Source organism: Oncorhynchus mykiss, chromosome 11 (assembly GCF_057628025.1).
Source record: "Oncorhynchus mykiss isolate SJ-2025 chromosome 11, ASM5762802v1, whole genome shotgun sequence".
Lineage (NCBI taxonomy): Eukaryota > Metazoa > Chordata > Actinopteri > Salmoniformes > Salmonidae > Oncorhynchus > Oncorhynchus mykiss.
The window spans coordinates 81230328-81242709 of record NC_143032.1 but is presented as its reverse complement, the minus strand read 5'-3'; the positions used below and the strand labels follow the sequence as shown (position 1 = coordinate 81242709).

Genomic DNA, 12382 nt, shown 5'->3' with positions numbered 1-12382 from the left:
AGAAGAGAGGAGAAGCTATGTGGGGGAGAGAGGAGAAGGGAGGGGGAGCTATGTGGGGGAGAGGAGAAGGGAGGGGGAGCTATGTGGGGGAGAGAGGAGAAGAGAGGAGAAGCTATGTGGGGGAGAGAGGAGAAGAGAGGGGGGAGAGGAGAAGCTATGTGGGGGAGAAAGGAGAAGAGAGGAGAAGCTATGTGGGGGAGAGGAGAAGAGAGGGGGAGCTATGTTGGGGGAGAGAGGAGAAGAGAGGAGAAGAGAGGAGAAGCTATGTGTGGGAGAGAGGAGAAGGTAGGGGGAGCTATGTGGGGGAGAGAGGAGAAGAAAGAGAGAGCTGTGCGGGGGATGAGTGGGGGAGAGAGAGGGCGCTATGTGGGGGTAGAACGGGGGCGACAGAGAGAGCTGTGTGGGGGATGAGTGGGGGCGACAGAGAGATGAGGGAGCTATGTGGGAGGAGTGGGGGCGACAGAGAGATGAGGGAGCTATGTGGGATGAGTGGGGGCGACAGAGAGATGAGGGAGCTATGTGGGATGATTGGGGGAGACAGAGAGATGAGGGAGCTATGTGGGATGAGTGGGGGAGACAGAGAGATGAGGGAGCTATGTGGGATGAGTGGGGGAGACAGAGAGATGAGGGAGCTATGTGGGATGAGTGGGGGAGACAGAGAGATGAGGGAGCTGTGTGGGGGGAGAACGGGGGAGACAGAGAGATGAGGGAGCTAAGTGGGGGGAGTGGGGGAGACAGAGAGATGAGGGAGCTATGTGGGGGGAGAACGGGGGAGACAGAGAGATGAGGGAGCTATGTGGGGGGAGAACGGGGGCGACAGAGAGATGAGGGAGCTATGTGGGGGGAGAACGGGGGCGACAGAGAGATGAGGGAGCTATGTGGGATGAGTGGGGGAGACAGAGAGATGAGGGAGCTATGTGGGATGAGTGGGGGAGACAGAGAGATGAGGGAGCTATGTAAAACCTTTATGGGGAAATTATACCAGACCATCCCATTCCTCCGTTCTATTTAAAACCCTGAGGCGGCATTATCCTATAAAAAGGCCTTCTATGTGAGCCGACTGTCATGCCATCGCATTATCTCCTACTACGCCAATAAATCAACATTATCTCCTACTACGCCAATAAATCAACATTATCTCCTACTATGCCAATAAATCAACATTATCTCCTACTACGCCAATAAATCAACATTATCTCCTACTACGACAATAAATCAACATTATCTCCTACTACGCCAATAAATCAACATTATCTCCTACTACGCCAATAAATCAACATTATCTCCTACTACGCCAATAAATCAACATTATCTCCTACCACGCCAATAAATCAACATTATCTCCTACCGCGCCAATAAATCAACATTATCTCCTACTGCGCCAATAAATCAACATTATCTCCTACTACGCCAATAAATCAACATTATCTCCTACTACGCCAATAAATCAACATTATCTCCTACTACGCCAATAAATCAACATTATCTCCTACTACGCCAATAAATCAACATTATCTCCTACTACGCCAATAAATCAACAAAGGGCAAACTATGCAAATCCAACGATACACAATCGGTAAAAAAAAAAAGGAGCATATTAACTGCAAATATATGGCACTTGGACCCTTCATGGGACGTCGCCACGGAAACGTCAATCTGAAGTGGAGAGAGCAGTTACCAGGGCGTTATTAAATATGACAGTCTGATTTGGAACCTTTTAAAAAAGGTTCCAAAAGGTTTTGTATTTCAGAAATATGGCAGCCCCGCCACCTGAATTTGTTATGCAGAAAAAGGATGTGGGGAAATATAGATTCACACAGTCCACTAGATAAACGGAGTCAGTCATCATGAATTTAAAAAACGACCATAGTACAGATTCCCAGATCATACCTTTAAGTGAATATAGGTTGAGATGTGTAGAGCCCCATCAGGCTCACATCATTTTTTATTTTTTAACCTTTATTTTACTAGGCAAGTCAGTTAAGAACAAATTCTTATTTTCAATGACGGCCTAGGAACAGTGCCTGCCTGTTCAGGGGCAGAACGACCTTGTCAGCTCTGGGATTTGAACTTGCAACCTTTCGGTTACTAGTCCAACACTCTAACCACTAGGCTACCCTGCCGCCCCATATGATTACTGTATGTTGTGTATGAACCAAACTAACTTCATGGTGAATCTCATCGCTGGCGGTAACGCTGTATGCCCAGCGGGGTGCGTCTACAAATAGTTTTTTGCTATTTTTCACAGCGGTTATTATGAGCGCAATGGCTGGCGGTGACCTGAAAGAGGATGGGTTTTTGATGAATAAACAAGTTGTAGGTTTTGACGAGAGGGCTTGGTCACTCACTGGCCAATCAAGGCGTTCCATGGATTAATACTGCATGCGTTTGTCTCAAGTTGTGTAGGTTATTGATGGTCTTTGGATTCTCATGATTACTGATGAGATGGTTCACTCCATTACATTGATTATTAATTAACATTACCATTAATATCTATCTATTTATTATGTTCCTGGTCACAAGTACTCCTGTTTACATGTATATATTACCACTAGTATATTACCATAAGTATTCAGCCCCGTTTACATGTATATATCTCTAGGATGATCAATGGAAACAGGATACACCTGAGCTCAATGTTGAGTCTCATAGCAAAGGGTCTGAATACCTATGTAAATGAGGTATTTCTGTTTTGATTTTGTCATTATGGGGTATTATGATGTCATTATGGGGTATTATGATGTCATTATGGGGTATTGTGTGTAGATTGATGAGGTAAAAAATGATGTTATCAATTTTAGAAGAAGGCTGTAACTTAACAAAATGTGGAAAAAGGTCAAGGGGTCTGAACACTTTCCAAATGTACTGTGTACAGTTGAAGTGGGAAGTTTACCTACACTTAGGTTGGAGTCATTAAAACTAGTTTACCTACACTTAGGTTGGAGTCATTAAAACTAGTTTACATACACTTAGGTTGGAGTCATTAAAACTAGTTTACATACACTTAGGGTGGAGTCATTAAAACTAGTTTACATACACTTAGGGTGGAGTCATTAAAACTAGTTTACCTACACTTAGGTTGGAGTCATTAAAACTAGTTTACATACACTTAGGTTGGAGTCATTAAAACTAGTTTACATACACTTAGGGTGGAGTCATTAAAACTCGTTTACATACACTTAGGTTGGAGTCATTAAAACTAGTTTACATACACTTAGGTTGGAGTCATTAAAACTAGTTTACATACACTTAGGTTGGAGTCATTAAAACTAGTTTACATACACTTAGGTTGGAGTCATTAAAACTCTTTTTTTCAACCACTCCACAAATTTCTTGTTAACAAACTATAGATTTGGCAAGTCGGTTAGGACATCTACTTTGTGCATGACACAAGTTATTTTTCCAACAATTGTTTACAGACAGACAGATCATTTCACTTATAATTCACTGTATCACAATTCCAGTGGGTCAGAAGTTTACATACACTTAGTTGAGTGTGTCTTTAAAGAGCTTGGAAAATTCCAGAAAATGATTTTGTGGCTTAAGAAGACTCTGATAGGCTAATTGACATCATTTGAGTCACATTATGGGAAAATATAAAGAAATCAGCCAAGATCACAGAAAAAAAAACAAGTCTGGTACATCCTTTGGAGCCATTTCCAAATGCCACATTCATCTGTACAAACAATATTATGCAAGTATAAACATCATGGGACCACGCAGCCGTCATACCACTCAGGAAGGAGACGCGTTCTGTCTCCTAGAGATGAACGTACTTTGGTGAGAAAAGTGTAAATCAATCGCAGAACAACAGCAAAGGACCTTGTGAAGATGCTGGAGGAAACAGGTACAAAAGTATCTATATCCACAGTAAAACAAGTCCTATATCAACATAACCTGAAAGGCCGCTCAGCAAGGAAGAGGCCACTGCTCCAAAACGGACATAAAAAAAGCCAGACTACGGTTTGAAACTGCACATGGGGACAAAGATCGCACTTTTTGGAGAAATGTCCTCTGGTCTGATGACACAAAAATAGAACTGTTTGGCCATAATGACCATCGTTATATTTGGTGCACTTCACAAAATAGATGGCATCATGAGAGAGGAACATTATGTGGATATACTGAAGCAACATCTCAAGACATCAGTCAGGAAGTTAAAGCTTGGTCGCAAATGGGTCTTCCAAATAGACAATGACCCCAAGCATACTTCCAAAGTTGTGGCAAAACGGCATAAGGACAACAAAGTCAAGGTATTGGAGTGGCCATCACAAAGTCCTGACCTCAATCCCATAGAACATTTGTGGGCAGAACTGAAAAAGCCTGTAAAAAAGCGTGTGCGAGCAAGGAGGCCTACAAACCTGACTCAGTTACACCAGGAGGAATGGACCAAAACTCACCCAACTTATTGTGGGAAGCTTGCGGAAGGCTACCCAAAACTTAAACAATTTAAAGGCAATGCTACCAAATGCTAATTGAGTGTATGTAAACTTCTGACCCAATGGGAATGTGATGAAAGAAATAAAAGCTGAAATAAATAATTCTCTCTGCTATTATTCTGACATTTCACTTTCTTAAAATAAAGTGGTGATCCTAACTGACCTAAGACAGGGGAATTTTTACTTGGATTAAATGTCAGGAATTGTGAAAAACTGAGTTTAAATGTATTTGGCTAAGGTGTATGTAAACTTCCGACTTCAACTATAGCTGACCCTGTATATAGCTGACCTTGTATATAGCTGACCTTGATATAGCTGACCCTGTATTTAGCTGACCCTGTATATAGCTGATCCTGTATATAGCTGACCCTGTATATAGCTGACCCTGTATATAGCTGACCCTGTATATAGCTGATCCTGTATATAGCTGACCTTGATATAGCTGACCCTGTATATAGCTGACCTTGATATAGCTGACCCTGTATATAGCTGACCCTGTATATAGCTGACCTTGATATAGCTGACCCTGTATTTAGCTGACCCTGTATATAGCTGACCCTGTATATAGCTGACCTTGATATAGCTGACCCTGTATATAGCTGACCCTGTATATAGCTGACCTTGATATAGCTGACCCTGTATATAGCTGACCCTGTATATAGCTGACCCTGTATATAGCTGACCCTGTATATAGCTGACCCTGTATATAGCTGACCCTGTATATAGCTGACCTTGATATAACTGACCCTGTATATAGCTGACCTTGTATATAGCTGACCTTGATATAGCTGACCCTGTATATAGCTGATCCTGTATATAGCTGACCTTGATATAGCTGACCCTGTATTTAGCTGATCCTGTATATAGCTGACCTTGATATAGCTGACCCTGTATATAGCTGACCTTGTATATAGCTGACCCTGTATATAGCTGACCCTGTATATAGCTGACCCTGTATATAGCTGACCCTGTATATAGCTGACCTTGTATATAGCTGACCTTGATATAGCTAACCCTGTATATAGCTGATCCTGTATATAGCTGACCCTGAATATAGCTGACCTTGATATAGCTGACCCTGTATATAGCTGACCTTGTATATAGCTGACCCTGTATATAGCTGACCCTGAATATAGCTGACCTTGATATAGCTGACCCTGTATATAGCTGACCTTGTATATAGCTGACCTTGATATAGCTAACCCTGTATATAGCTGACCTTGTATATAGCTGACCTTGATATAGCTGACCCTGTATATAGCTGACCTTGTATATAGCTGACCTTGATATAGCTAACCCTGTATATAGCTGATCCTGTATATAGTTGACCCTGAAAATAGCTGACCTTGATATAGCTGACCCTGTATATAGCTGACCTTGTATATAGCTGACCTTGATATAGCTAACCCTGTATATAGCTGATCCTGTATATAGCTGATCCTGTATATAGCTGACCCTGTATATAGCTGATCCTGTATATAGCTGATCCTGTATATAGCTGACCCTGTATATAGCTGACCCTGTATATAGCTGACCCTGTATATAGCTGACCCTGTATATAGCTGATCCTGTATATAGCTGATCCTGTATATAGCTGACCCTGTATATAGCTGACCCTGTACATAGCTGATCCTGTATATAGCTGACCCTGTATATAGCTGACCCTGTATATAGCTGATCCTGTATATAGTTGACCCTGTATATAGCTGACCCTGTATATAGCTGATCCTGTATATAGCTGACCTTGTATATAGCTGATCCTGTATATAGCTGATCCTGTATATAGCTGATCCTGTATATAGCTGATCCTGTATATAGCTGACCTTGTATATAGCTGACCTTGATATAGCTGACCCTGTATATAGCTGATCCTGTATATAGCTGATCCTGTATATAGCTGACCTTGATATAGCTGACCCTGTATATAGCTGATCCTGTATATAGCTGACCCTGTATATAGCTGACCCTGTATATAGCTGACCTTGTATATAGCTGACCTTGATATAGCTGACCCTGTATATAGCTGACCCTGTATATAGCTGACCTTGTATATAGCTGACCTTGATATAGCTGACCCTGTATATAGCTGATCCTGTATATAGCTGATCCTGTATATAGTTGACCCTGTATATAGCTGACCCTGATATAGCTGACCTTGTATATAGCTGACCTTGATATAGCTGACCCTGTATATAGCTGACCCTGTATATAGCTGATCCTGTATATAGTTGACCCTGTATATAGCTGACCCTGTATATAGCTGACCCTGTATATAGCTGATCCTGTATATAGTTGACCCTGTATATAGCTGACCCTGTATATAGCTGACCTTGTATATAGCTGACCTTGATATAGCTGACCCTGTATATAGCTGATCCTGTATATAGCTGATCCTGTATATAGCTGACCCTGTATATAGCTGACCTTGATATAGCTGACCCTGTATATAGCTGACCTTGATATAGCTGACCCTGTATTTAGCTGACCCTGTATATAGCTGACCCTGTATATAGCTGACCCTGTATATAGCTGACCCTGTATATAGCTGACCTTGTATATAGCTGACCTTGTATATAGCTGATCCTGTATATAGCTGACCTTGATATAGCTGACCCTGTATATAGCTGACCCTGTATATAGCTGATCCTGTATATAGCTGACCTTGATATAGCTGATCCTGTATATAGCTGACCCTGTATATAGCTGATCCTGTATATAGCTGACCTTGTATATAGCTGATCCTGTATATAGCTGACCCTGTATATAGCTGACCTTGTATATAGCTGACCTTGATATAGCTGACCCTGTATATAGCTGATCCTGTATATAGCTGACCCTGTTTATAGCTGATCCTGTATATAGCTGACCCTGTATATAGCTGACCTTGATATAGCTGACCCTGTATATAGTTGACCCTGTATATAGTTGACCCTGAATATAGCTGACCCTGTATATAGTTGACCCTGAATATAGCTGACCCTGTATATAGTTGACCCTGAATATAGCTGACCCTGTATATAGCTGACCCTGTATATAGTTGACCCTGTATATAGTTGACCCTGAATATAGCTGACCCTGTATATAGTTGACCCTGAATATAGCTGACCTTGTATATAGCTGACCCTGTATATAGTTGACCCTGAATATAGCTGACCCTGTATATAGTTGACCCTGAATATAGCTGACCCTGTATATAGTTGACCCTGAATATAGCTGACCCTGTATATAGCTGACCCTGTATATATAGCTGATCCTGTATATAGCTGATCCTGTATATAGCTGACCCTGTATATAGCTGACCCTGTATATAGCTGACCCTGTATATAGCTGATCCTGTATATAGCTGACCCTGTATATAGCTGATCCTGTATATAGCTGACCTTGTATATAGCTGACCTTGTATATAGCTGACCTTGTATATAGCTGACCCTGTATATAGCTGATCCTATATATAGCTGATCCTGTATATAGCTGACCCTGTATATAGCTGACTTTCTCTTCCGATCTTATTTCTTCAGTTTTTTTTGTCATACTATTTTGATATTTAATGTTGCTGTAAAGAAGGGCTTCATGAGCATTGTAATGTACTTGTGCATGTGACAAATACAACTTAAAAAAAAAAAAAAAACATCCTTATTACACTACAGTCAACAATCAAAACATTGGGTTGAACTAACAGTGTTTGTACAGCACTTCATGTCCTCATTTAGTATGTGAAGTCACTACTAGTCGGGCTTTCAAAACTGCTCATGAAAACGCTTCATGGAAAACAAAACGATGAGAAGTGGCTCTGACTTGTCTGGAACATTTGTCGTGAAGTCACCACGGAAAGAAAGCTGAAAGCTGCACAGATGATCTCAAATCCTAGAAATCCGAGTGAGGAGCAACGAGGCCTGCTCGTACAGCAGCATCCAATATTACATATCACCGGAGAGAATGCTCTGTGTTTCATTTTGGACTCGAAACAATCTTTCAGCTGATCAATGCTTTGCAGCTCTGCGGCTAGGAGGAGTTGCATGGGAGAATGTCCCGCCCACTACCGTCCTTCAATAGTGGCTGAATATTTCGTTTCTCTGAGAAGTATGACTAGCGTCACCCTTAGACCAATGACTAACTGTTAAACTGTCAGGCTGTTCCACGACCATGTTGGAGGAAACAGACACAGCACTGAGGAGACACGACCATGTTGGAGGAAACAGACACAGTACTGAGGAGACACAACCATGTTGGAGGAAACAGACACAGTACTGAGGAGACACAACCATGTTGGAGGAAACAGACACAGTACTGAGGAGACACGACCATGTTGGAGGAAACAGACACAGTACTGAGGAGACACGGCCATGTTGGAGGAAACAGACTCAGTACTGAGGAGACACGGCCATGTTGGAGGAAACAGACTCAGTACTGAGGAGACACGACCATGTTGGAGGAAACAGACACAGTACTGAGGAGACACGGCCATGTTGGAGGAAACAGACACAGTACTGAGGAGACACGACCATGTTGGAGGAAACAGACACAGTACTGAGGAGACACGACCATGTTGGAGGAAACAGACACAGTACTGAGGAGACACGACCATGTTGGAGGAAACAGACACAGTACTGAGGAGACACGGCCATGTTGGAGGAAACAGACACAGTACTGAGGAGACACGGCCATGTTGGAGGAAACAGACACAGTACTGAGGAGACACGACCATGTTGGAGGAAACAGACACAGTACTGAGGAGACACGACCATGTTGGAGGAAACAGACACAGTACTGAGGAGACACGACCATGTTGGAGGAAACAGACACAGTACTGAGGAGACACGACCATGTTGGAGGAAACAGACTCAGTACTGAGGAGACACGGCCATGTTGGAGGAAACAGACACAGTACTGAGGAGACAACCATGTTGGAGGAAACAGACACAGTACTGAGGAGACACGGCCATGTTGGAGGAAACAGACACAGTACTGAGGAGACAACCATGTTGGAGGAAACAGACACAGTACTGAGGAGACAACCATGTTGGAGGAAACAGACACAGTACTGAGGAGACACGACCATGTTGGAGGAAACAGACACAGTACTGAGGAGACACGGCCATGTTGGAGGAAACAGACACAGTACTGAGGAGACACGGCCATGTTGGAGGAAACAGACACGGTACTGAGGAGACACGACCATGTTGGAGGAAACAGACACAGTACTGAGGAGACAACCATTTTGGAGGAAACAGACACAGTACTGAGGAGACACGACCATGTTGGAGGAAACAGACACAGTACTGAGGAGACAACCATGTTGGAGGAAACAGACACAGTACTGAGGAGACACGGCCATGTTGGAAGAAACAGACACAGTACTGAGGAGACACGGCCATGTTGGAGGAAACAGACACAGTACTGAGGAGACACGGCCATGTTGGAGGAAACAGACACGGTACTGAGGAGACACGACCATGTTGGAGGAAACAGACACAGTACTGAGGAGACACGACCATGTTGCAGGAAACAGACACAGTACTGAGGAGACATGACCATGTTGGAGGAAACAGACACGGTACTGAGGAGACACGGCCATGTTGGAGGAAACAGACTCAGTACTGAGGAGACACGGCCATGTTGGAGGAAACAGACTCAGTACTGAGGAGACACGGCCATGTTGGAGGAAACAGATACAGTACTGAGGAGACACGGCCATGTTGGAGGAAACAGACACAGTACTGAGGAGACACGGCCATGTTGGAGGAAACAGACACAGTACTGAGGAGACACGGCCATGTTGGAGGAAACAGACACAGTACTGAGGAGACACGACCATGTTGGAGGAAACAGACACAGTACTGAGGAGACACGACCATGTTGGAGGAAACAGACACAGTACTGAGGAGACACGGCCATGTTGGAGGAAACAGACACAGTACTGAGGAGACACGGCCATGTTGGAGGAAACAGACACAGTACTGAGGAGACACGGCCATGTTGGAGGAAACAGACACGGTACTGAGGAGACACGGCCATGTTGGAGGAAACAGACACAGTACTGAGGAGACAACCATGTTGGAGGAAACAGACACAGTACTGAGGAGACACGACCATGTTGGAGGAAACAGACACAGTACTGAGGAGACAACCATGTTGGAGGAAACAGACACAGTACTGAGGAGACACGGCCATGTTGGAAGAAACAGACACAGTACTGAGGAGACACGGCCATGTTGGAGGAAACAGACACAGTACTGAGGAGACACGGCCATGTTGGAGGAAACAGACACAGTACTGAGGAGACACGACCATGTTGCAGGAAACAGACACAGTACTGAGGAGACATGACCATGTTGGAGGAAACAGACACGGTACTGAGGAGACACGGCCATGTTGGAGGAAACAGACTCAGTACTGAGGAGACACGGCCATGTTGGAGGAAACAGACTCAGTACTGAGGAGACACGGCCATGTTGGAGGAAACAGACACAGTACTGAGGAGACACGGCCATGTTGGAGGAAACAGACACAGTACTGAGGAGACACGGCCATGTGGGAGGAAACAGACTCAGTACTGAGGAGACACGGCCATGTTGGAGGAAACAGAGGAACAAGCTCATGGCTCTTTCTCATGCACGTGCTCATGGCTCTTTCTCATGCACGTGCTCATGGCTCTTTCTCATGCACGTGCTCATGGCTCTTTCTCATGCACGTCCTCATGGCTCTTTCTCATGCACGTGCTCATGGCTCTTTCTCATGCACCTCAATTTGAACGTCTGTCTCTTCAAGGAAAAGTTACTTCCATTAAAAATGGTTACCAAATAGCTCGAAAATAAATTACTTTGAATCAGAACCCTTATGGTACATTTCTAGCGAATAAATGAACAAATAAATGAACAAAACAATGCAAACTTACTGAATTTACTATGCCTTTGAGTGCATGGAATCCATCTTTAACAGGGAACACTTGATCTTTGGTGTCGGCCACCTCGGCTAGCTGTTGCTCGTCAAAGTCCTTGATACCAACACAGTACACTCGAGCACCGTAGGTCCTCGCAATGTTGGCCTGCATTAGAGAAGAAATACGAATAACTTTAACTTTAAAACAATAAGTAACACTCTACATTTGGATATTAATGGCCGTTTTCTCGAATCCAGATTATGTTGAGTCATGGACCAAAAAGCATTTAAATGAAGATTCTCCATTGGGCATTGGTTTTTAGTCCAACGCCATGTTTAATCGGTGTGTCTGGGAAGAAAAAAAAAATCTTGAACTAACAAACGTGAAAATGTAAACGTAGTTTTTTGAATAAAATCAAGCTCACCTCTTCAACTGTTAATTGATGTATGAAGACCTCTAGCTTTCCGTCTGTCAGAGCTATGATGATGCTGGAGGACTTGGTGGTTTGGGATTTGATTTGATTGTTTGCCTTTAGGTTCAAACACAAGAGGTATGAATAAACAGAGATATGGGATTATGAATGAATAAGAACAAACTGTACAGGGATGAGGTCAATTTAATTTAAAAATCAGTCAATTTAGCCAGGAAGTTACCAGAAATTCCAACTCTGATTTCAGTTTTCCTCAATGCTCCATGCTTTCAAAGGGGCGGCAGGTCGCCTAGTGGTTAGAGCGTTGAGCCAATAACCCGAAAGGTTGCTAGATCAAATCCCTGAGCTGACAAGGTAAAAATCTGATGTTCTGCCCCTGAGCAAGGCAGTTAACACACTGTTCCTAGGCCGTCATTGTAAATAAGAATATGTTCTTAACTTCTTATGGCTGGGGGCAGTATTGAGTAGCTTGGATGAATAAGGTGCCCAGAGGTGCCCAGAGTAAACTGCCTGCTACTCAGTCCCAGAAACTAAGATATGCTTAGTATATTTGGATAGAAAACACTCTGAAGTTTCTAAAACTGTTTGAATAATGTCTGTGAGTATAACAGAACTCATATGGCAGGCAAAAAC

At 43.3% G+C, this 12382-nt stretch overlaps 1 protein-coding gene across 1 annotated transcript in view; it reads right to left on the bottom strand.

Annotated features, from left to right (window-relative positions):
* The window catches only part of LOC110536457 (anthrax toxin receptor 2), a 151121-nt gene that overhangs the window by 117695 nt on the left and 21044 nt on the right, over nucleotides 1-12382 (bottom strand). The window contains exons 5-6 of the mRNA XM_090191237.1: nucleotides 11744-11848; nucleotides 11335-11484 (exon numbers count right to left, since the gene is read on the bottom strand). Coding sequence (XP_090047363.1) covers nucleotides 11335-11484; nucleotides 11744-11848 — 255 coding nt within the window. The remainder of the gene's footprint in view (nucleotides 1-11334; nucleotides 11485-11743; nucleotides 11849-12382) is intronic.